The sequence below is a fragment of the Wolffia australiana genome, chromosome 17 (genome assembly GCF_029677425.1).
Source record: "Wolffia australiana isolate 7733 chromosome 17, ASM2967742v1".
Lineage (NCBI taxonomy): Eukaryota > Viridiplantae > Streptophyta > Magnoliopsida > Alismatales > Araceae > Wolffia > Wolffia australiana.
The window spans coordinates 452,872-479,101 of NC_135851.1; the positions used below are offsets into that span (position 1 = coordinate 452,872).

General features: G+C 40.6%; 3 protein-coding genes across 4 annotated transcripts; all 3 read left to right on the forward strand.

The window, feature by feature from the left end:
* Positions 1-2,268: 2,268 nt before the first annotated feature.
* LOC144714128 (Ribosomal protein L7Ae/L30e/S12e/Gadd45 family protein) lies at positions 2,269-4,425 on the forward strand. Of its 2 annotated transcripts, none has more exons than XM_078588815.1 (6): positions 2,269-2,511; positions 2,579-2,638; positions 2,734-2,791; positions 2,922-3,053; positions 3,911-4,078; positions 4,143-4,425. In XM_078588815.1, the coding sequence occupies exons 1-6, from the start codon at positions 2,429-2,431 to the stop codon at positions 4,269-4,271; spliced, it is 630 nt and encodes a 209-aa protein (XP_078444941.1). In that variant the 5' UTR covers positions 2,269-2,428; the 3' UTR covers positions 4,272-4,425. The 2 variants fall into 2 exon arrangements, with proteins under 2 accessions (XP_078444941.1, XP_078444942.1); XM_078588816.1 differs by having other exon boundaries at positions 2,271-2,511; positions 4,157-4,425.
* Positions 4,426-4,654: 229 nt separating this feature from the next.
* Positions 4,655-11,957, forward strand: LOC144714126 (putative L-cysteine desulfhydrase 1). Its single transcript, XM_078588814.1, has 4 exons — positions 4,655-5,680; positions 7,703-8,007; positions 9,109-9,481; positions 11,676-11,957. The coding sequence occupies exons 1-3, from the start codon at positions 4,733-4,735 to the stop codon at positions 9,464-9,466; spliced, it is 1,611 nt and encodes a 536-aa protein (XP_078444940.1). The 5' UTR covers positions 4,655-4,732; the 3' UTR covers positions 9,467-9,481; positions 11,676-11,957.
* A 9,899-nt stretch (positions 11,958-21,856) lies between these two features.
* On the forward strand, positions 21,857-25,035 carry LOC144714597 (NEFA-interacting nuclear protein). The gene is made up of 8 exons (XM_078589368.1): positions 21,857-21,911; positions 21,997-22,117; positions 22,193-22,267; positions 22,453-22,510; positions 23,882-23,937; positions 24,081-24,143; positions 24,466-24,534; positions 24,624-25,035. Exons 2-8 carry the CDS (start codon positions 22,052-22,054, stop codon positions 24,810-24,812), a joined length of 576 nt encoding a protein of 191 aa, XP_078445494.1. The 5' UTR covers positions 21,857-21,911; positions 21,997-22,051; the 3' UTR covers positions 24,813-25,035.
* The last annotated feature ends 1,195 nt before the right edge of the window (positions 25,036-26,230 follow it).

Consider the following 26,230-nt stretch of genomic DNA (forward strand, 5'->3'; position numbering starts at 1 on the left):
TCTCCACTCATGTATATGCGACCAATCTCCAGAGCTGCAAAGATATGATGGGCAATAATAATGACAGACCACAGGCATGGAAAATATCTAAAAGAACAAGATCCATTGAAAGAAAAAGCTGCACACCAAAGATCCGCAAAAATGGAGGGTTGACCAACCAATCTAGACTCAAATCAACCTTGGTCAAGAGCACAAAAGTCTCAAATCAACCTTGGTCAAGAGCCTAAAAGTCTCAAGACCAAAGTGAAAAAACAAGAATGCTACACTCTCATATCAATGTTGTTTTGCCCAAAGGGTTCATCAAAAAAAAAAAAAAAAGATCGATAGATAGATAGATAGATATATAGATAGATAGATAAATAGATATATAGATAGATACTGATGCAGCTGAATCATGGGAGAAGCTCAATTCATTGCTCGAGTAAGCCAATCTTCTGTGACAAAGACCAAGGATATCTTTGATAAGCGATGTCAATAACAATACAAAGCTTGAGTTTGATAGGTAAATACAAAGAAAGACGGGAAGATAGGTAGGCATATAGATAGATATACAGAAAGTTAGATGAATTTATAGATAGAAAGATATATATACGGAAAGAAAGAAAGAAATATAGATATAGATAGGTAGATATACAGAAAAAGAGATAGATAGATGGATAGATATATATACCAATAAAACATGTAGATAGATGGATAGAAAGATATACCAAAAAATAGATATATAGATAACATATATATACACGTGGTTATATAGACGGATAGATATAGCAAAAAAAATACATAGATAAATGGATAAGTATACAGAAAAATAGATTTATAGATAATATACATACATGATAATATAGAAAGATAGATATATAGATTGGTAGGGGTTAAACTGAATATCTCTCTCATTCCCTATGGACTCCTCTATTCTCACACCTGGCCCCAACCTCTATACTCTATCATTTTTTTCTACCATAAAACAAAGCCCTATTGGCCCCAGTTCTTGTCGCCGCTTCCAGGACCGTTGTATGTATGGCACGAGGGGGGCACTTAGACATAGAAATACATGACTTAAAAGAGTAAAGTAGCTGGTGCCCTCAATGCGATGTCAGAAAAGGGAAGGGGATAAACAAGGACATACCCTAGCAATGAAAATAGACAAACTAGGCCTACGGTTGAATTGGTAGCAGCCCCAGTTCTGGTATTCAAACCCGTGTGACCCAGTGCAAGACAAAAATGCTAATTGATTGCGCTCTAAGAGCACCCACTATCTATTTGCGCAGAGCTGTTATAACACCCCAGTTCAGGAAGATAGGCGATCTAAGGAGGTGCCGCATCCTCGGCTACATCCAAGCAATACACCATTTTGTGGTATCGTACGCGGAGGGTCGACATGTAGAGATGCTCAAGTTGGTGTCAACCACATGCTTCTAAAAGCAAGACCTACCTTAACAGGGAAAAATGCCACTATAGGAGCATACCGCATAATTGACGAGAGCATTGGCATTCCCCTCACATAGCTGGTGATGGATACCGGCGATTCTCTTATGGAACCTCGTGATGTCCTGCCAAATGTATCATAGATGCTAGTGCAAACAAGAACCTAGACAGAGGATATAAACTAATCAGCCTGAAAAGATTCAATTATCTACCACTTGATACTCCTGAAACTGACTACCCTCAATTTTTCTAATAATCCAAAGTTTTGTCATTTTAAAGGGTTTCTTTCAATAACCATTACTCAATGAATAAAATGAATCGTTTGATACTAACAATCCTGTTCCTTTGCATCCGTCATAACCCCATTTTAAAACAACTCTGTGAAAAATTCCCTCTTCCTCTATCATAGAGTTCTGGATCGTCCCGGACATGGACGATGGACGGGACGGGATGAATTTTCTTCCCGAATTTTGTCCCGGACGAAAAAAACCTATTTTATATTTTTAATATATTTATATAATTTTTTTCAAATTTTTTAGGGAATTACTGAGGAGATAGAACACAAAGTGACATATGTACAATTATTTCTGAGTGGCGTCCATTTGCACGCACGAAAAAATACAGAGACTTTGATGCAAATTGTCATTGTGTGGCAACATCTAAACCGTCAGATGTGAATCCGGTGGTTTTCCATCCAGATTCGTCCATCGTCCGAGATCTCCGGACGGATGGTTTTTTCGTCCGTGGGTCCCGAGACGAGAAGATCGTTTCGTTCCGAGACTAAAAAATCGTCCCGTCCGCGTCCCTGCACTATACCTCTTTGCCTGCAAAGAATGGGACTTTTATATAAGGTTGGTCGGGAGGAAGATGAAGAGGGTTCCCTCTCTAGCGATTATTCCGAAGGGGGGCTTCAAAATTTCAATGGCGACGAGCTGTTGCGAGTCTTTTCATGATCTGATTGAGGGTTGAGAAACGACTTTGAGAACTTCCGACGACTGCGGAGATGGGAAGGAAGAGAGGGCGGAAGCCACCGACGCCTCCCCCAGTTAATCTTCCGGCTTCCTCGCTTGAAACCCCGGAACAACGGTAAGATAACCTTCTTCTCGATCTTTGATTCTTGAGCTGTTTTATCGCTGTTTCTTCCTTCCTCCAGGACGAAGGCCGGATGCTTCCAGGATGAGAAGCTCACCGGGATGTTGCAGAAGATTGGCAGGTCATCAATCCTTCATACATAATCCTCTTCGCCTTCTGGGCCCTCTCTCTTCTCTCTATGTATCTATGCATCTCTGTCTATTTCTTGATGATCAGAGCAATTGAGGAGGAGAGAACGGGCAAGGGAGGAATCCCTGATAAAATCTGGACAAAGGTAATAGCAAACGATGGACTCGGTGCCAGTATTTCTAAGATTTTAGTCGGAAAGACGGTGTAGAATTCATCGAAGATTATTTTCTTCTGAATTATTCTTCTTTATTGGTTCGCGATTATGGTTTTTGCAGCAACACTTTGCCATAGGCGTCAACGACGTCACCCGGGTGCTCGAGAGAATGTCAAAATCACAGGCCGGAGATCTTCAAGGCAAAGACCTTGTCAAACCACGTCCACGACCAACTCCTCTGGTTCAACTTCAGGTCAACTCTTCCACCGTTCGCTATAAATTATCTTAAAATGACTACTGGCTGACCCACTGAGCTCACTTCTCTCTCATCCCATCTCGTACTAAGACTTGTTTGATCCCCATTTTCATCAGATACATGTCTCTCTCCTTTGACCATAAATGGGGCAGGTCAACCATCGATGATCCTCATTCCTCCCTCTTTCCATCTCTGCCGAAGTTGAAATAAAGCTTGGTTTATTTATCTCTCCTGTGACCATACATGGTTACGGACAACCTTGGATCCCATCTCCAGCATTCATAAAAATGATCCTCTGAGGTTATTATCCTCTCCGTTGACCAGAAGGATGTGGGAGGTCAACTATGTAATCCATTCATCTCTCCTCTGACCATTAATGGTTACGGTCAACCTTGGATCCCCATCTCCAGCATTCATAAAAAATGAACCTCTGAGGTTATTTATCTCTCCGTTGACCAGAAGGATGTGGTAGGTCAACTATGTAACCCATTTATCTCTCATGTGCCCTTACATGGTTACGGTGAACCCTAGATCCCCATCACCAGCATTCATAAAAAATGAACCTCTGAGGTTATTTATCTCTCCGTTGACCAAAAGGATGTGGGAGGTCAACTATGTAATCCATTTATCTCTCCTCTGACCATTAATGGTTACGGTCAACCATAGATCCCCATCTCAATCATTCCTAAAAAAGAACCTTTGAGGTTATTTCTCTCTCCGTTGACCAGAAGGATGTGTAAGGTCAACTATTCATCCATGTCCCGTTGACCCATCTCAGAACAGCACTAGAACAAACCTTTTGATCTTGTTCATGTCTCCGTTGACTTGTTTATCTACTTCACATGGTCAAGCAGGCAGTCCTCGTGGCCATAGACTGCGTCCCTAGATTGCTGACACAGCACATCCCGGCCATGGCGAGCTCGGCTGGGGTGCCGGTGGTCCTCGTCAGGGATCACGGAAGAGGCTCTCTTCGCCTCGGCGAGCTCGTCAAACTCAAGACCGCCATCGCCCTCGGCGTAAAGGTAGTCGACAACTGCTCTCATCCCATGTTTCAACGTTGACTTTTACTCATCCGGTTTCCACAAGTTTGGTCAACGCAGGCCCGTGGCAGCCTCATCAACAGGGCCCTCGAGGAGCTCGTGCCCGATTCGACAGTGTGAAATCTCCAAACTATCCCAAAAAAATAGAAAACTTCCACAACTTGACTTTATTTGATTATACACTATGGTTTATCAGCAATAAACCCTAGGGTTGCGCTCCTGTACCGATCCAGCCGCGCCCGGGAGGCTCTGCCCAGGAAGATTTTATATTTTTATATATGTTAAAGTTAAATGTTGGATAAAGCTCCTCGGCGTGGAGCATTGATTGACTTGGGAGTCCGTTGACTTTCCCCAGCACGCGCAGAAAAAAAAAAGAAAATTCCGGTGGCCCCCACCTGCATTTAATTACTAAACGCTCGGACAAGAAAATATCATATTTCTGCCCGCTGCGGGCTTTTCCGATAATCTGCACCTCCCCGGCGGTTAGATATCAATATAATAATAATAAAATACTGGCGGGACTGTAAAAAAAGCGGGAAATGAATTCGCCCCGGTTTTAAACGGACTGAAGATGAAGAAGAAGAAGAGATAGAGAGAGAGAGAGCGACGGCGCCGGATCTGGCGGAGGTCCCGGCTATGGCGACCGATCCCGCCACCGTGAAAGGCGACCAAGCGGAGGAGGACGGCGATCGCGCCGCCGCGAACGGCCACCAAGCGGCGGAGGACGGCGAGATCGCCGCCGCGAACGGTCACCAAGCGGCGGAGGAAGGCGGCGAGATCGCCGCCGTGAACGGCCACCAAGCGGCGGAAGACGACGATCGCGCCGCCGTGAATGGTCACCAAGCGGCGGAGGACGGCGATCGCGCCGCCGTGAACGGCCACCAAGCGGCGGAGGAACGCGGCGAGATCGCCGCCGTGAACGGCCGTCGCGAGGAGGAAGACGGCGATCGAGCTTGGAAGAAGGCGAGGAGGGCGGAAACGATGACGGCGGAGGAGATCCGGCTTGAATTCGCGCACCACGGATCGGAGATGGCTCGCGTGAACAACGGCAGCTTCGGTTGTTGCCCCGCCTCCGTGCAAGCAGCGCAACGGCGGCTTCAAGACCTCTGGCTTCGTCATCCGGAGAAGTTCTTCTGCGACAATCTCCAGCCGTGGATTCTCCGATCGAGGGACGTGATCCGCGGCCTGATCAACGCGGATCGCGTGGAGGAGGTTTCCATCGTCGACAACGCGACCACGGCCGCCGCCGTCGTGTTCCAGCACGTGCAGCGCGCTTTCTACGAGGGGGCGTACGCTGCAGGGGATTCGATTGTGATGCTGCACTACGCCTACGGATCGGTGAAGAAGTCGGCGCAGGCGTACGTGGCCGGTGCGGGGGGGAACGTGGTGGAGGTGCCGCTGCCGTTCCCGGTGAGGTCGGAGGAGGAGGTGGTGGTTGAGTTCAGGAAGGCGCTGGAGGTGGCCAAGGATGGCGGGAAGAGGAAGGTTCGTCTGGCCGTGATCGATCACATCACCTCCATGCCCTGCGTCGTCATTCCGGTGAAGCGATTGACGCAGATCTGCCGGGAGGAAGGCGTCGATCAGGTTTGCGCCTTTGATTTAATCAGAATTTCTAATCAGAATTTTTTATTTTATTTTTGTGATTATGAACGATTCATCCGATGAGCGTTGATTTCCGCGATTTCTTTGAATTTCGAACGATTCAATTTATTTTAAGTTGAGATCACTTCAGCCAAACAGCTGAGTTCTTCTGTATCGTCGGATGAGGCTCGATTCTCTGTGTTTGCATTGAAGTTTTGATGATTCGGTTCGGTTCAGCTCTGTTCTCTTTAATGGAACCGCGGAAATCTTCAGATTCATCGGATAAACCTCAGTTCTCTGCGTTTTCATTGATTTCAAGCAATCGGCTCAACAGAACCGCGGAAATCTTCGGGTTCCTCGTATAAAACTCAGTTCTCCGCGTTTTCATTGAATTTCAAGCAATCAGCTCTACAGAACCGCGGAAATCTTCGGGTTCCTCGTATAAAACTCAGTTCTCCGCGTTTTCATTGAATTTCAAGCAATCAGCTCAACAGAACCGCGGAAATCTTCGGATTCCTCGGATAAAACTCAGTTCTCCGCGTTTTCATTGAATTTCAAGCAATCAGCTCAACAGAACCGCGGAAATCTTCGGATTCCTCGGATAAAACTCAGTTCTCCGCGTTTTCATTGAATTTCAAGCAATCAGCTCAACAGAACAGTGGAAATCTTCGGGTTCCTCGTATAAAACTCAGTTCTCCGCGTTTTCATTGAATTTCAAGCAATCAGCTCTACAGAACCGCGGAAATCTTCGGGTTCCTCGTATAAAACTCAGTTCTCCGCGTTTTCATTGAATTTCAAGCAATCAGCTCAACAGAACAGTGGAAATCTTCGGGTTCCTCGTATAAAACTCAGTTCTCCGCGTTTTCATTGAATTTCAAGCAATCAGCTCAACAGAACCGCGGAAATCTTCGGGTTCCTCGTATAAAACTCAGTTCTCCGCGTTTTCATTGAATTTCAAGCAATCAGCTCAACAGAACCGCGGAAATCTTTGGGTTCCTCGTATAAAACTCAGTTCTCCGCGTTTTCATTGAATTTCAAGCAATCAGCTCAACAGAACCGCGGAAATCTTTGGGTTCCTCGTATAAAACTCAGTTCTCCGCGTTTTCATTGAATTTCAAGCAATCAGCTCAACAGAACCGCGGAAATCTTCGGATTCCTCGGATAAAACTCAGTTCTCCGCGTTTTCATTGAATTTCAAGCAGTCAGCTCAACAGAACCGCGGAAATCTTCGGATTCCTCGGATAAAACTCAGTTCTCCGCGTTTTCATTGAATTTCAAGCAATCAGCTCAACAGAACCGCGGAAATCTTCAGATTCCTCGGATAAACCTCAGTTCTCCGCGTTTTCATTGAATTTCAAACAATTCTCTTCAACAGAACCTGGAAATCTTCAGATTCCTCGTTTAAACCCGATTCTCTGCGTCGTCATTGCATTCTAACAACTCAGCTCAGTTCAGATCAGATCAGATATCTTTAATGTAAGAACCGCGGAAATGTACAGATTCACCGGACGGACCTCCGCGATTTCTTCGATTTTCAGATAGTTCAGTTCAGATCGGATCACCTCTCATCAACCGAACCGCGGAAATCTTCAGATTCATCGGATAAACCTCCGCCATCAATTTTCAGACAGTTCAATTAAGCTCAGATCATATCTCTTGAACCAAACCGTCCCAAATCTTCACATTTATCGAATGAAACTCTGCGTTTTCTTCGATTTCCAGACATTTCAGTTCAGTTCAGATCATTTCTCTTCAACCAAACCGTCCCAAATCTTCACATTCATCGGAAAAACCTCCGCGTTTTCTTCGATTTTCAGACAGTTTATTTCAGTTCAGATCAAATCTGCCCAACCAAACCGTCAGAAATCTTCACATTCATCGGATAAGCCTCGATTCTCCCCAAGTCAACTGAAATCCAAACAAATTTCGGCTCGCCAACCAACTCCGAAAAAAATCCAAAAACGAAAAAGTAAACAACTCTCTAAGAAAATCCAAAAAATCTGGCATGACAACTATGCTGATCAGGTGTTCATCGACGCGGCGCACGCGATCGGGAACGTGGAGGTGGACGTGCGGGACATCGGGGCGGACTTCTACGCGAGCAACCTGTACAAGTGGTTCTTCTGCCCGCCCTCGGCGGCGCTCCTCTACACCAAGCTCTCCCCCTCCTCTTCCCTGCACCACCCCATCGTGGCCAGCGAGTACGGCAACGGCCTGCCCGCCGAGAGCGCCTGGGTCGGCGCCCGCGACTACACCCCCCACCTCGTCGTCCCCGACGCGGCCGCCTTCGTCTCCAGACTCCCCGGCGGCCTCTCCGCCCTCATCTCCAGGTAACAACACCCCCCCTAACTTCCCTTCTCTTCTAGATTGTTCCCAATCTTGCCTGCTAGATGGTTTTAGATTGTTCAAGGTGTGATTCTAGATTATGTTCGATTCTTCTGGATTGTTCCCAATCTTGCCTGCTAGATGGTTTTAGATTGCTCTAGGTGTGGTTCTAGATTATGTTACATTTGTCTGGATTCTTCCCATTCTTGCGTGCTAGAGGCTTTTAGATTGTTCTAGGTGTGCTTCTAGATTATGTTACATTTGTCTGGATTCTTCCCATTCTTGAGTGCTAGAGGCTTTTAGATTGTTCTAGGCCTGCTTCTAGATTCTGTTAGATTCTTCTGGGTTTCCCAACCTCGCCTGCTAGATGCTTTGAAACTGTTCTAGGTCTGCTTCTAGATTCTGTTAGATTCTTCTGGGTTTTCCCAACCTCGCCTGCTAGATGCTTTTAAACTGTTCTAGGTCTGCTTCTAGATTATGTTTGATTCTTCTGGATTGTTCCCAATCTTGGCTCCTAGATGCTTTTAGATTGTTCTAGGTCTGCTTCTAGATTATGTTAAATTCTTCTGGGTTTTCCCAATCTCGCCTGCTAGAGGCTTTTAAACTGTTCTAGGTCTGTGATATAGATCTCGAGGAATTCGTCAAGAAAACCCGAAGAATGTGTATCAAGAATAGTTTCCAACGTCTCCAATGAGGAATACGAGATCCTAGGAATCCAAAGAAGATCCAGAGGATCAGAAAAAGAAAAGAATGGATGGGAGGCTCTTCGGCCTCATCGGCTCCCTTCCCGCTTCTGGTGGAGGATCTCCCGCCAGTAACTCTCTCCCCTGAAGATGTCCCTCTTCTGCTTGAAGGCCTTTATTTATATAGGCGTTTTTCCCGCCCAAAGTTTGTTATGCCTTTCTTGAGCGTTTCTTGTAGACACGAGGGAGATTCGTAACAGTCTGCTCCAAGATTATGTTTGATTCTTCTGGATTGTTCCCAATCTTGGCTCCTAGATGCTTTTAGATTGTTCTAAATTAATTAACTTTATCATCCAGGTATCAACACCCCACCTTCCCCCACACCCTTCTCTTCTCTTCTTTCTTATAGCCTCAGGCATGCAGGAACAAGAAGAAGGTGGTGGAGATGGGGGAGATGCTGGCAAAGGCGTGGGGAACAGCACTGGGGTGCCCCCCGGAGATGGCCTGCGCGATGGTGATGGTGGGCCTGCCGCCGGCGCTGCGGGTGGAGGGCGACGGCGACGCGCAGAGGCTGCGGCGCCACCTGCGGGAGGCGTACCTGGTGGAGGTGCCCGTCTACTACAACCCGAGGAGGGCGGACGACGACGCGGTCTCGGCCTACGCCAGGATATCGCACCAGGTGTATAACTTGGAGGACGACTACTTGAGGCTCCGCGACGCCGTCGCCCAGCTCGTCGCCGATGGCTTCACCTGCGCCGCTCTCTCTTCCCCGCCTCCCTGATCGCTGTCTCACAAGGTATCCCTCTCCTCTTCTTCTTTTTCCTTTTTCTTCTTCTTTGATTCTTCGCAATTAGTGCATTTTAGATTCTTCTAGATTATGTTTGATTCTTCTGGATTCTTCCAATCTTGGCTGCTAGAGGCTTTTGGATTGTTCTAGGTGTGATTCTAGATTATTTTAGATTCTTCTGGATTCTTCCCAATTTTGCCTGCTAGAGGCTTTTAGATTGTTCTAGGTGTGCTTCTAGATTATGTTAGATTTTTCTGGATTTTTCGCATTCTTGCCTGCTAGAGGCTTCTGTATTGTTCTAGCTCTTGGCTTCTAGATTATCTTAGATTGTTCTGGATTCTTCGTGAATCTTGCCTGCTGGAGGCTTCCGTATTGTTCTAGCTCTTGGCCTCTAGATTGTTTTAGATTATTTAGATTGTTCTAGATACTTCTAGATTCTTCTTAACTCTTGCTTGCTAGATGTTTCTATATTCTTGTATCTTTTGGCTTCTGGATTATTTTAGATTCTTCTAAATTCTTCCTGATTTTTAGCTTGATTTTAGATTGCTTCTACATTCTTACGGATTCTTCATAACCCTTGCCTTCTAGATGGTTCTAGATTATTTTTTATTCTTCTAGATTCTTCCGGATTCCCTGAGCTTAGATGCTTTTAGTGTATTCTAGGTTTTTCCGGGTTCCTCTAGTCTTGCCTTTTGGTTGTTCAAGGTTCTTCCGGATTCTTCTAGATTCTCCGGATTCTTGAAGTCTTACCATCTAGGTTCTTCCTTTACTCTTGTTAGATGCTTCTAGATTCTTCTAGCTACTTCCTCTTGCCTTCTAGATTCTGTTATATTCTTCATTACCTTCTAGATGCTTGTAGATTCTTGTAGCCATTGCCTTATTGATTTTTTAGATTCTTTCATGTTCTTCATAAATCTTGCCCTTCAGATGCTTCTAGATTCTTCTACCTGCTTCTCAATTCTTTTTGATGCTTTTAGTCTTCCCTTCTAGATGCTTCGAGATTCTTCTATCTCTTGCCTTCTATATTCTTATAAACTCTTCCAGATTCTCTTGGATTCTTCAAGGGTTTCTGGATTGGAGATTCTTTTACATTTTTCCAACTCTTGGCTTGCAGATTCTTCTTTCAACTCTTGCCTTCGAGATGCTTCTAGATTCTTCAAGCTCTTGCCCTCTAGATTCTTTTATATTTTCTAGCCTTTGGGTTCAAGATTCTTTTTTATTCTTCTAACTTCTTCTGACTCTTGGCTTGTGGATTCTTTTGGATTCTTCTAGAATCTTCTGATCTGCTGCATCTAGATTCTTTTGGATTCTTCTTGAGTCTTCTGACCCGCGACTTCTAGGTTCTGTTAGATCCTTCTCGAGGCTTCGAACCTTGGGTTCCAGATTCTTTTACATTCTACTAGATTTTTTTTTATTCTACTGACCCTTGGCTTTTAGATACTGTTAGATTCTTCTAACCCCTAAGTTCGAGATTCTTTTACATTCTCTAGATTCTACTAAGATTCTTCTGACCCTTAGCTTTTAGGTTCTGTTCGACTCTAGCCCCTGACTTCCAGATGCTTTAAGATTCTTCAAGATTAGCTTCTTCTAGATTCCTTTAGATTCTTCTACATTCTTTTACATTCTTCTTCTCATTTCAGACTCTTCATCTTCTTATTATTCTTTGTTTTTTTTAGATTCCTCTAGATTCCTGTCCTTCGAGATTCTTTTTTTCTTCTTTCTCTTATATAGTCTTCTATATTCCTCGAAACTTGCCTGCGATATTCTTCAAGATTCTTTTTATATTCCGCTAATCTTGCCTTCTAGATTCTGTAATGTTCCTCTAATCTTTCCTTTGAAAGTCTTCTAGATTCTGTAATGTTCTTTTAAATTCCTCTAGCTCCCTTATGGATCTTTTAGTTCTTATATCTTCCTCTACATTCTTCTAGATCCTTTTTAGCCTTCTCCTTCGAGATTCTTCTTCTTGTTCTCTTTAGTCTCTTCTAGATTCTTCTTTGTCATCGTCATCATTTTTTGGTGTTTGTTCTTTAATGTTCGACGCAGGCTTTTCTAATATAATATATTTAAACTTATTACCAGTAACTCTAATTCCTTTACACCATTTTATAAAAATAGCTAATTTCTTCGTAAAAAAGGCTGATTTTAGACAGTCGTTATCACTATGTCTAAAATCCTGGTTCTAAGGGATGTATTGTTCTTACAGACGCTTCAAAGAAGAATTCAGCTGCCGTTTCGACTGGGAGACGGCGGCCTGCTCTTGCCGCATGCCGAGGAATAATCCACTGCTATTTCTTGTAGCAGTCCAACAATCTACCTGGGTATGATTCTCGCTAATCTTTCTTCCTCAAGTATGATGTCCTTTTGTTTTATCATAATTTTTAGCTCTTAGATTAGAAATGGATGGGATCGTAATTTTTGAGAGTTGATTGCCGAACATATTTGAAAATTTTCTCTTATGAAATGGCAATCAGCATATTTACTATGATCTTGTTCTATGAATAAGATCTTGGTGGCTTCTGCGATGATGTTAGAACCTAAGTTCAACGTGAATAAAGAGAAAGAATATATGTCACCTACGTTTTTTCATGTTTATTCTTTTTCAGCTATAATAAAAAATTAAAATAAATTATAGAATTCAATTTTATTTACTTGAATGCACAAATACCTTGGGTTTAATGTTTAGGCCGGATCTTTTGGAATCCATGACGGTGAAGTTGAATTTATTTATTTATTTAAGTGTTGGATATAATAAAAAACACCTTAAAATGAGATCCCTTATTAGATAAATAAATAATGATTTGCGACTATGCAATCTCTGATTGGCTTTAACAAATCAAAGAGAGTTGAAATATCTTAACATCGATTAGTTTGAATTATCAAGTAACCATTATCCTGAAAATTCACAAATTTAACTACTCTAAATATTTGGCTCAAACCATAAGGAAGTGCACCTGTGAGTCATAGATAGGACCCTAATCAGAAAATTAAAACCTATAAGCGATGAATCACAGATAGATTTGAAAGGAACACAATTGACGTAACTAGGAAAAAATCTAATTTGCACTGAATAAATTTTTATGTGCAAATTCGAGATATGTCTGAGATTGGAAAATTCAATATAAATGAAATTGCCGAATGACAGTGACAGATGGAGAAAAAATTAGAAAGTCAATTTATGATAAATGTACTGGTTGAAACAAGTATTACCAAGAAAATTTGTTTATCAATGAGAATTAAAAACCAAATAATATTTTTAAAAATGTTTCCATTTGTGGGAGAATAAAAGACCGTACAAGATGTTACCCATAGTTCCAAAGATCATTATAAACCACCCATTGTCATTTGAGATGTACTTTAGTCTAATTGGATCCAAAGTTTAGCAAAAAAATGACAGCATCTAAGCAACTGGAGCTGGTTGGCGATGCCAAGTGGGCATATTGTTCATGGTCTAAAAAAGATACAAAAAATATATTAGGGGCATTAAAATGTTTAGAATCAAGACATATCCTCCAAATGCAAAGAATCAAGGGATTTACATGAGTTTTATCTTGGGATAAAGTGAGAAGTACACAGAGGTAAGTGCATGGTCAAGATAAAATCATTTGCCCTTTAGTAAAAAAGGACATTGACTCAAGGAAGATATTCGAGACAGTGTTCTCTAATGATTCTCATAATACATTAGTACTAACTAAATGAAATATTAGGGCTTTGAAGATAAACCGCATGATCGTTAAATTATACTGTCATTTAGGAGTCTGACATGGTCGTTAAATTATAAAGTTAAGTTAACCAATGACGGTAAAGGTTCTATAAGAGATTTCATTTGATACTTTGTATCTCATCATTCATGAGGTCTAGCTTGGCATGCCACGGGCTAGAAACTTAACCTATTAATTGGGTTAAATTTATCCTTAGTTAATATCTATATGTTGATAAATTTAATAAGGTTGACAAAAAAATTGTATTGGGCCATCAAATCAATTAACTAAAAAGATACATGGGCCTATCGGGTCATGCACATATGATTATATGGGCACTAGTGGATATGCTTTTACTTAATAGATTTTTATGAAAAAACTTAGGTGAACTACAAAAATGGGAGGGGCACCATTTTAGGCACCAAGCCAACTAGAACTTGGCAACCCCCTTTGCCCCCTCTTCCTTCTCATATTCTCCATCAACCAAAAAAAGTGTCGTGGTGAAAAGATTTAAAAGAGCTTCAATGGAAACAAGTATGAGGAGACCACAAGGACAATTCTAGAGGCCAAACATGTGAACGCCTTCAAAATAGCCTCCAAGGGAGAAAATCAAGTGTGGAACAAGTTTCCCACAAGGTACACACATTTTGATTTTTTTTAGTGATCGATTTGGGATATATCATAGCTTCCATTGCATAGAAAAATGTTTTTTAACCTTCAATCAAAGCACCAGTACCCAACAATTTTACCCCTAAAATTTTTCATGTTTCCACATTGCATTTGTATCCTCATGTTCCATTGCATTCCAGATGAGTTTGTGCCACACAAAGATGATAGAATTGATGAAAATATATGTGGTAGGCAAGCCAATCACACATTCCATATCTCATTGATGTTCATTAATAGAACATATTCATTATAGTGCATATGTGATACTTATAATGAAATTCATGAATACATGATCATACTAAGTAAATTATAATGAGATCATAATACATACATCACTAGTCTTTAAACATGTATTCTAAATATTCCTGTTGAAGGATGCTCTAGAAGGACATCAAAGTATATGGGTAGAATTTCACTATCTAGCCTTACTCATATGATGAGTATATTCAGTCTCGTAGCCATTAGTGTGGATACACCAAGGATAGATAGCGGCTGCTCTTTAGTGGAAAGAGTTCATTGAATTGATCCGTACGAATCCCTGAATGGTATTATAATGAACTGTCAATCAAGTTGATTCACGTCACAATTGTGTAAGTCGTCCTTGGACCTGAGACACCAAAGATAACTTGTGAACAAACAATCATACTTTGACTGTGACGTATGATAATCTCAAATTTTGGGATTTTAATTCGTTGGTGGTAATTGAAATTATTCAATAAAAATATATTAACTGTACTTACTTAAGAATATTTAGTTAGCGATGAGTACGGATTGTCTCCATAGGTAACGATGATTAAGGATTTAATTTTCTCACTATAGTGATTATCGTTACGAGAAGAGATATATGAGAATAGCATAGCCGAAATAGTGATAGAGAGGAAATATAAGTAAAATTATGTGAAGTGTTATAGAGTAAGATAGATAACGTGACGGATATGAGAGTGATCAAATGCGAGAATGGTACAATGGTAAAAATAGAGACAAGATAATGGGGATGTAAGTAAGTGAAATGATAAATGAAAATATGATAACAAACTATAATTATGATAATGATGATGTTGGGCGAGAAACAAAGTAAGGCAAGGACACTTACCTTAGACCTTACGTTCCACCAGGATCACGGTGATTTGTGAGTGCAAGTAAGCTCCCCCTCTTCTCTAATGCTTATTCCCACACACCCAAGAGACCAAGAACACATCTAGAAACTCACTGTCTTTCAATCATCACACACAAGTAGGAAGCAAGCTCAAGATAAATTTCACAGTGATCCAGACCCCTATTTAAAGATCACAGGCTATAGAAAGAGGAGGGGAAGACGAAGCATTGCTAACAAAATTAGCTCAATCGGAGTTGTAGATCATGAGATATCGTCGTTTGAAGTTGGATCAATCTTAGCCCTTGATTTTTTTCTCTCTCCTCATCATCGCCTCTAACACTTCCTCTTTTTCTATTTTTCGTTTAACTTTCAAATCGTTCAAGATTATGTGTCTTCTCATCTTTCGTGCACACGCTTTTCAAAGTCACCACGTATACCTATAAGGGAAAAGGACAAAAAAAAACAAGAATCATTCTATTTTAAAAAAGGTTTACTTTATTCTTCTCAAGGCTAACGTGCCGGCGCGTCAGCGCGCGCCATGTCACTTTTATTTTTGTTTTTATTCAGTCAGCGTCAGACACACGTGTGTCACGTGTACACGCGCGGGTCAGTGTACACGTGGCCCCGTGTTGTATGGCCACGTCACCCGCCAATGCCAATACTTCAAAGAAAAATTAAAAAACAAAAGTGAAAAGTAAGATTTTGTCTTTTTTCCCTCGGCACATGCGAGCATTTATTGTGAAAAAATGGCTTTTTTTTTTATCCGTCCATGTCACCCTTGTGTCAGAAAATTCAAATTTTGATTTTTCAGTCATAATTGCAATCATCGCTTCGCAAATCGCGAAACCATGATTGCGTGGCAAAATGATTGGAAGTCGCTGATCATCAGCGCTAGCTGTGATTCATCACCGCTCGACGAATTGAACGATTACACGTGGCGGGGCGAGATAAAAGGGCTAAAAAATATTTTATAATTCATACTAAATAAAATAAAAGCCCCAAAAAACAAATAAATTTATTTTTTGACTTAGAAAAATCATATATTTCTAAATTTAACATCGAAAAATTCCATTAAAATCATTTTCCATTGGAAAAAGACATATTCTTTTAGAATCCATGGTCATAAAATTCCCCAAAAATGCACAAAAATACAGAAAATTCAGAACATCATCATAAATATAGATTTAATCATTTTAAGCTTGATAACATATAGATATAAGTAATTTAATACAAATAAATATGTAAATATGATCATATATGATACTAAAAATTCATGTTATCAATGTACAAGTCTCTACTCATGGGATTCTCAACAGTCTTAGTTCGGGTGCATCAAGAAGTTCACAAAGATGATTGAGTTGTTAATGTGGGATCGTGCTTCCTAAGTTGAAGAGGAGACAACTCAAGGAAGATAATGCAATGAATTACTCGGGCAAGAGAATGAAATATCGGAGAAGATCTCTTCAATCATTTCTGAACGCATCAGTACTATGTCAAATGACCTATTAGGGTTTGACAGTTGACCATGCCCTAAGTCATTCTAAGAGCGTCAAGTGGATGAGGGACTATATGTACGGGGTAACCGATGATGAAAGGTTCCGTGAATGAGTTGATACATACTTCCTTTGTATCTTCTAGAACACCAGATGTAGCTTGGCACCCCACGGGTTGGAGACTCAACCTGCTAATTAGGTTAAATTGACTCGACATTAATTAATATGTATGATGATATAATTAATTAATTTAGAAGGCCAATAGAGTTTATTAGGCCACTAGAGTTTTTAACTAGACTGATACATGGGCTTAGAGGGTCGCACACATATGGTCTTTTGGATGTCAAAAGATATACTTAAGTTTGTGGGGGTTTTATGAAAAATATCCAATAAGAATAAATAGGAGAAGGCCTTGATCAAAATTCACCCACTCCAGAATTATTTAGGGGTCTTCCCTTCTTCTCCTTTCTCCCCATGGCTCCTCTCCATTCCAATGCGATTAGGACGGTGTAACGACAAAGATAGAGGTTGAATAGAGCCTGCTAAGCTGAAGGAGGAGATTTGACATTATGAGGATCACGTGGATACGTTTAGAGGCCACACACATGAGTAGGTTTACTTGTCTTGCTATAGGATCCAAGAAATCACAAATGCAATCAGTGCACATGTGATCATTTCATGTTTTAATTGGTGACATTATGATTCCATTACAAGTCTTCTGATGCATGGAATCATATTTTTGATCTTGAGCAAGGCATCTATAACCAAAAAAGAATATTTCTAAATAAAGCACATAAAACTCATATAAGTCTTAGTGAGAGGCATGGTAAGAGTGGTTGTGTGAGGATGCGGAGAGATAGGAATAGGCAGGTGATGAAGTTAAATTACGTATGTAATTTTTGTGTCTTTTGTAATTTTAATTTCCTAAATCCAATAAATTTGATAAAAGATATAAACTCGCTCAGATGTATAGTTAGAGCAAGGTCATCTCCACATGGACTGGCCTTTAGATGTGAATTTAATGATTGAATTATAGTTAAGAGGAAGTAATAATAAGAATAAAGAAAGTGAAAGGTAAAGAATAGTAACTAAATATAAGTAGACTAGGAAGTGAACGGGCTAGGGTTATATATGATAATAAGTAATAAAGTAGTTAGAGAAAGTGGTAGTAAAAGGATGAAGTGAGGTAGTTATAAGTAGGATGTTAACAGATGACTTGTTAGGGTTAATAATTTTATAGATACTGGATACATTAAGTAGTTAGTAAGTAGAGGAGATATTAAATTGATGAGAGAAATAGATATAAGGGACAGAATATCAGATATTTAATTAATTAGTAGTAAGCTATATGAAAATAGCAAGTGGACGTAAGGATAATGATATTAAGATTTTAGTGAGATATGGAATAAGAGCTTATATTAATAAGATATAAGTAGTTATTTTATAGAGGTATTTAGTTTATTTAGAGGTAGGAAGAAGACTAAAAAGAGAGAAGAAGTATTATAAAGATAAGGGAAAGTCAGTATAATAAGTTGAATGATATATTGGAATAGATGAGAAGATATATGTGTGTGTGATTAAATTTTAAGAGTAGAGAATATAAATGGATGTATAGAGTTTATTAAATTAGTAAGAGAATAAATTAGATAGATCAGAAGAATATCTAAGGTAGTATAGCTAACAAGATAGATAGAGAAATTGAATTTTAATTTAGTTTAGGAAAGCTTAAGTTTTAGGGATAGTAATGAGAGAAGAGAGAGGGGTTAAGAGAAAGTAAAAAAGACTAATAAGAATATTAAGAATGACTATATATTATTACTAACTTGATTATAATAGAAGGCTACGATTTATAGATGTTGTAGTTACTATATAGTTTTATATATGTATATATATAATGTCTAATTTTTTATGGCTGAAAATTGGGAGGAATGGAGGTGTGTTTGTCGACACCTTGGAGGTGTTCAACAGACTGCCTCAGAAAGGCCAAAATATGGAGATAATCTAATATGTATTTTTAATGTTTATTATATATAGTATTTTTATAGAAGAAAAGAGCAGAAAATACTGGTGTTTATGTCGGCACCTAGCAGGCGTTTGACAGAATGCCTCAACAAGTGCTAGTTTAATAACGATCAAAGAAACTTATGATTCCTATAGTAATCACAATAATTGTTTGTTAATCATGGAGATGATACTATGGAAGATTGATCAACAAAAATTAGAACTCACCGAATGCCCTGACTCGAAAAGCAACAATGAAGGGCATCGTCTGACATCCCCCTAACTTCAGTGTGTTTTTGCTTGCCTTTCTCCTCTGTCCTAGCACAATTCAACGACACTCTGATCTTTCGTTATCTTCTTGAGCATCCTTCAAGCTGATCAAGGCGTGTCGCGACACCTCTTCAAGCTGATCAAAGCTGATCAAGGGTCACCTTCAAGAGTCCTTGCTGTTTCCTTCTTTCCAATGACAAAGATCGTGTTAGAGCCTTCAAAGTGCCCCTTTAAGGGGTTGATAGAGCTTCTCTCAACCCCTCATGGGATCAGGCTTGATCCAATAGCTTTCCAGGGCCATTGGATCAGCATGTGGTTCCCTCGTCAATGGCCTCCGCCAGCCGACCGACGAGAATGGCGGTTGGGGGTGGAGAAAGATAGGATTGCCCCCCAGTCATCCAATTCCCCCTTAGACTGGGTTCAATGGCTGCAAATAAATCACTGTTGTGGACCCATTCTTAAAGCTGCACCCTTTTTGCCCCGTCGACTGCCTCGTCAACCTGCCCAATCAGCATCCGTGTGTGTGATTCGCTTGTAGATGGGTCCCCCCATTCTCCTCAGCTGCCATAGCCAATCAGAATCCTGGAAAAAAATAAAAACAGATCTAACCGTCCGATCATGTCCGTCCACTTAAAAATGGCCTGAAATGACACATGCTTCGAGACGGGTATGCTCCAAGTCCAGTCACAATGTCCCTTTTTTTTTTCTTAAGATAGCGGCCCGTTGGGCCGCAATCACTTTTACTACTTCAAAGCCCGATCTGACGCAGATCTGAAAGTTATCATTTATCCCATATCGGAGAAATAAAAAATACAACATACTATATAAATCACATTTTTCTCTTACTTCTGAAATTACTTGACCTCTCTCTCGTTTGTGCGTAAACTTCTCTATGGGCCTTTTTGGGCCCGCTATTGGGCCTCTATGGGGCCTCTCTGTGTGCGTAGTGTTCCAGTGGTTGTGCTCCTTGTGCGGTGATGATCACCGGATGCTGGCCAGCTTGAACGTTGTGCGCTCACTGGCTGGCAGCTGGCTTGAGCGCTGCCGACTCCTCCTTCAGCCAGACACTTAAAAACTTATTTTATTTTTTTCTTTATTGAATCCACTTAAAGTTTAATCCCATACTGTTTTCAAAATATTTTCTAAATGGGATAAAAAAATGGCCTTCAACCACTGGATAGGATTTTAGTGAGAAAAAATGCATGTCGAAGATTTTCAATAATTAATGCATGGAGGGAAAAATTATAGTAAAATAAAGATAACATTAATAAAATGATGCATATAATAATTCTAAAATGTGTATACTTTACTACTAAAAATCTCTTTATCAGCAGGGAGCCAAGAAGATCATTGGCTAAAGACGAGCACATTTATAAGAGTCATGAGAAAATGATAAAATGAAATGCAGTCATTAAAAATGATAAGGAGTTATACAGTTTTATTGTATTAAGATACAAGCATATGATAAATCACTAAATATTATATTACTAACATTTAGTTTATATATTTATTGCATTAAAACTTAAAATGATGAAATGTACTTTTAGAACGATATTCCAATGTTTATGAATTTCTGGGCGTTTTATGGAATTTAATGAAATCATATTCATTAAGAAAATAAAATTTATGTATATAGACCTTTGTATCTTTGTCAAATCTTCTTAGAATTTATCCTACTTTGGTAGTCCGAGTGTAAGAGGGGATTTTGTGATACATCAAGATTTTATTCTCATTGTTGATTGAAGTTTGAAGGCAAAAGAGAAGTGGAGGAGTTCTCCCATAGAAAAAATATCCTTGATCCTAGGAGAATATAATGATCCAAGGTGATCTCCTGAAAGTTAAATATTCATCATCTTCTCAACACCCTTAGTTTAGATCCATCTATTATATCTTTCCAAATACATGCCCTAAAACCTTCATTACATCCGCCGCACCCCTTCAGCATTTTTTCCCTTTATTTCTCATTGATATATATATACCCTCCATCCTTCTTCATTTCATACGTATCTCTATTTATCACCTTCTCATTTCACCATCTTTCATGTTTCTCTCCATTTATTATCTTATAAGACATTAATTCCTTAATCAATGGTCCCCATGGAGCGGACTGTTTTTCATTGCAATTTGATCATGTTTTTAAGAGCCAAGGCCATGTATAAATATTATTGATCAACTCAATAATAAACAACAAATTATATACCATAAAATTGAGTTCATCAGCAGCATTGACGACCAGTGTGAAGAGAGCCATACCCAAGACATTATTGTTGATTAGATATGTAATTTAACTTTTTAGGATAGTAAGGAAGTAAAAATGGATGATACATGCAGCCTAAGATTCTGAGAAATTCATAGTAAGGTAAAATTTTGAAAAAAATCTCTTTGAGGAGAATTTTTCCTTGAGACTGGAGTGATTCATGTGATGAACAAGAAATGCAGATATGGCAACTACCTTGTCTCAGAATCTCTCCAGTATAAATGCTTGGTTTAAGAGGGTCAATGTAGTTTCTATGAGATGTCTATGTCAATACACTGCTGTTCCATTTTGTGTAGGACTGTTGGAGGTATGATACTCTATGTATGATGTCATACATTTTGAGGGAGTGGAGATATTGATACTCTCCGATCTAATGTGAAAAAATGCATGAATTTGGTAGAAAAAGAATTCTTGACTTTTGAGATCATATCACATGAATATATTAAATAAATCACTTCATGGTTTTAACACATATAATCAGATGTATTTACTAAAATCATCAATCAAAGTGACGTAGTACGAGAGGGTTAAGTCTCGAATCGCGATTGGTTAGGGGGGACAATATCTTCTATAACCCTCTCATGAGTTAGTTTTCCTCTTCTTTTTTTTAACCTGGGGAAGGGTCGTCCAACTTTCATTAGTAAGTGTTGTAAGCTTTTAGAGCAGATAGATACCTTTTGTTTCTATTATTTAATAGTTGGGTTTCCACTATCTCGCATCCCAGAAAAATAAAAAAGCTTGTGACTTACATAACATAGATAAATCTGAATCTTCGTCTGAATATTCCAGAAAATATTTATTCTCATCAAAATTAAACTCAATAATGTAAAAAGTACAAAAAAAAATTTACTATATAAACGACATTTTCCCAAAGAACTGCTCTCAACATTCTATCTCTATATACATCAGTCTTCTTAATCCCTGTCTCTGAACTTCTCTCGATTCTTTGCCCGAGGTTGGTCTTCATGATTGATGATTGTGCATGGTTTGAGTAGCAGATGACGTGATTTTTTTCCGTAGAATTGTTTGAAATCGAGCAGTTTAACTAAACAGGGAAGCAGCAGAAGCGATTTGATCAATTCGACTGCTTCAACCATGGAGGACGATGGGGGTTTCACCCGCCCCCCAATCCGGCTGATGAGCTTCGTCTCTCAGGAAGAGGTGAGGATCGCCCAATCATCATTCAAAAACGTATTTTAATTTGTTCGTTCACCATCGCTGTTCGTGAAATCACAGCTGGAGCGGTCGAAAAAAGCAAGAGGGGAGCGCGTGGAAGATGGCACGGCTCAGAGGGACAGACCCTTGTTCGAGGTACTTCTTGTTTGATGGAGTTACTGAATTTTGAGTTTTGGATTCAAAATGTAGTCTCTCTTCGCAATTCAGCAAATGAAGAGATGATTGTGGATGGGTCTTCATTATTCTTGTGATCTGTTTGACCTAATACCGGATTAGTTCTTTCGTTCTTCTCATCAAGGTCTCAATCGCTGTTGTCGCAGATTTTGAAAGAGAACAAAGATAAGAAAGACTTGGAGTTCAACGAAAGATTCAAGCACAGTAAGCTTTGAGATCGTCTGATTCCTCAGTCCTTTTTTTTTCACCTCAAATTATCTACCGGTTTCATAACTCGGCTCCTATTGATTTTTCTCCTTCGGAATTTTCAAATCTCTTGAATTAAGCTTTTGGCAAGCGTTTCCCCATAATATTATCCTCGATCTATTGCATCCGGAATCATGATAAGTATATACTTTTTCGTAATAAGCGATGGTTACTTTGGACCAAATCCTGAAAATTCATCCCGTTTCAGTCGGTTCTAATATCTTTAATTCTCATGGTTTTTATATCTTCAAGCCTCGTGAAAAAGGTTTTTAGCCAACGTTATGATGAGATCCTAGATCTTATAATACACTCCACTTCAAAAAAATTTCATAATTGTTCGTCCAAGAAAAAAACGAGACCCCATTTCAAGAAAACCGAGTTTCCCTCGTCCACAATTCAAGAATTGTAGAATTCTGATAGGATCCTAGGGGTAATTTTGGTATGTTAGCCCACAGGGGCGTTTTCGTCATTTGCTATCATGTATTTTCCCTTTAAATAGGGATGCCCTCCCTTTAGGAGGGCAGCCAAGAAAGAAGAACATGAAATAGGTGTTCTTGTCTCCCTCTCCTCGTCTAGGTCTGTCCTCCTTCTCTCCCTCTACGATCCCCGTCCTTGTGATCGGCTCGTCCCCGGCCGATCCCTACCCCCTCAGCTCGGCCTTCCCCCGACCATTCCCGTTTTCCTCTCTACCCCGGGAACTTCTACCTCGTCTCGTCCTCTACCCTCCTTCTGATACGACAAGTTAATAAATGAAAATGTAGATTGGATTGAGCAAGTAGTGAAGGTAGAGAATTTGCAATGTCTGAGATGAAGAGATGAGGAGAGATGACGGTCATCGCTTCTCCCTGAGCTGGAGGATCTCCTGCTCCCGCCAATACTGAGTCGTGTTCTTGTATGAAAGAATCAATGCCTGTACGATGATCCCACTGCTTTTATTTATGGGATTCCTGCCACCTCCTATCTTGAAGAGACACATGTAGAGTGCGTTGCATGGGTCTCTGATGTGTTTGATGAATGCCGCCTTCTTCTGTTCTCTTTATGATAAGTCTGAGTTAGGACCTCATCACATTACCCAATTACCTCGTCCTCAATCTATTGTAACCAAGATCATGATAAGCATTTCAATTTTTCTTCTGTTATTAGTCACCGTTACTTAAAACATTTCTCTGTTTGAAATTTCGGTCTTGATATATTTTATTATCTTGATTTATCGTTTTTTGTAACTCTTGAAAAGTTCTTGACCAGCGTTTATGTCCTCTTAATGTACTGAAACCCTGACTGCGAGCAGCCTTTTTTTCTCACAAAAATTCACAACTTCTGTTTCTGCAGGACCCCCAAAAGCCCTTGACGAAGATGAGATGGAGTTCTTGGACAACTGGGAGATGGTAGACGAGCCACCGCTCATTATGCAATTTTTTTAGGGGTTAAGCTGAAAATTGTTATTCTCTCAACTTTAATTATTTCTCAATTTATGTTTGCTTTTGCTCCATCTGAGGTTTTTTCCCACATTTATTGTCCTTATTTTTAGTCCAGAAAAGAGCACGAGCGCAAGGTGGCTAATGAAGAGGAAGAAGAACTCCAGAGATTCCGGGTGAGCCACTAAACCCCTCATAAAATTAAAAAAATACTTTTCTTGATATTTTCTAGTTTATTAGTTCAAATATTGTTTAGATTTGTAGATTATCCTTTTATATTCGATAGAAATATATTGCTTTTATTTGTAACTGAAGATTATAGTTTAAACTATTGTTATAGTAATCTACTAACTTCTTAGATTAACGAGTTAAAATCTTTTTAATTATCATCCTCTTCAAATACAAAGTGAAATTAAAAAATACAATAATTGAAAAAAATCCAGTCCAGTTAAAGATCAACAATCTGCCATTTCATGTTATTTCTTTTTGCCATTTCAGAGAGCGGTAGAAGAAGCCCAGCAATCTGCTCGTGTGGTCACGGAGAGCCCGGCGCCCCCGAAAATTGAAGTAATGCTGCCCCAAACTTAGAACTTATAATTACCGACGATTTATGTGTCAAATGCCCAAATTAGTGAGTTATTCTGATGATTTTTCAGGAACCCAAAGCCATCCAGAAGAAGAGCCAGCCTGCTAGGCCCCTGGGCGGGATCGTAATTTTGGCCAAACAGCCGTCCCAAAAGAAACCCAAGACAGAAGTCAAAGTCAACCCTGTGGTAGAAAAGTCAATCTCTGGGTCATCTCTGGGTGCTCTGGTGTCTTATGGCGATGAGAGTGAAGAAGAATAATTAACGCGATGCAGTTGGGCTTTCTCTCTCTAGTGGTATTGGGCCTGAGCCTATTTCGAAGTCCATATCATTAGTAGCCCACATCCAGCAATGTAACGTCAAAGTCAACGCCTGATGTGGAAAGTCAACGCTGGGGTCTTCTCTGTCTAAGTTAGTCAAAGTTGTACTGGCCTGGGCCAACTTCAAACCCAAAGTCTTTAGTATTAGCTCACATTTTAACTGACCTCCGTGGCGTTACCATCGCAACTCACAAAGCTAGTGGATGGATGACAGATGACGGATGACGAATTAGGACGGATGGAATGGCATTTCAGCCTGTCATCTGTCTCGGAGTCTGCAGTTTTGTTCTCTCGGAGGCTGTATGGAACGGGTGTCTGAACAGATAAAGATGACAGTAAACCGAGAGTAAATCACCAGCGGCAGATGACGATGATGTGAATGGGCGAAATGTAACAGAACAAAATGCATGGAATAGATGATGGATTGCTGACCATCGACAAGCCTTACTACTCTTTTTATGGACTTCGACCAGATATGGTTGGGCTACGGACGGGTGGCGGTCCCTCTTTCTTTCTGTTCCACGCTGCCGTCCATAGGAAAGGCGACTGTCATCAATGGGGATGACGACCGCCGTAGATGGGGATGAAGACCACAACAGCAATGGGGCGAGTACTGTCCCCAATGGGGATGTCAACTGTCGTCCACCGGGACAATTACCACGATGACTTTTGCCAATTTGCACTTATAGTTCCGGGTTGTTTGGGACATGGACGATGGACGGGACGGGACGGTTTTTTCGTCCAAGACCTCCATACAGAATGGGTTTTTCGTCCGAGTGGACGAAAACCGCCCCGTCCGGAGGTCTCGGGATGAATTTCCGTCTCGATTTTCGTCCAACCTCACGGACGGGACAATTTTTTCATCTGGGACGAAAAAACCGTCTCATCTGCGTCACTGCACTCTCTAATTCCGGATCGTTCGGGACGTGGACGATGGACGGGACAGGACGAAGACCGTCCTGTCCGACATCTGGAATCAGTGCAGGGACGCGGACGAGATGGTTTTTTCGTCCGAGTGGACGAAAACCGTCCCGTCCAAATGTCTCGGAACGAATTTCCATCCTGATTTTCGTCCAACGTCACGGACAGGATGATTTTTTCGTTCTGGAACGAAAGAACTGTCCTGTCCGCGTCACTGCACTCTCTAGTTCCGGATCGTTCGGGACGTGGACAATGGACGGGACGGGACGTAGATAGTCCCATCCGACGTCCGGAATCAGTGCAGTGACGAGGAGGGGATGACTCTCTGTCCTGATTTTTGTCCAACCTCGTGAACGGGACAATTTTTTGTCCTGGGACGAAAAACCATCCCCTCCGCATCCCTGCACTAAACGTGCACCACGGCAACATTCCTCAATG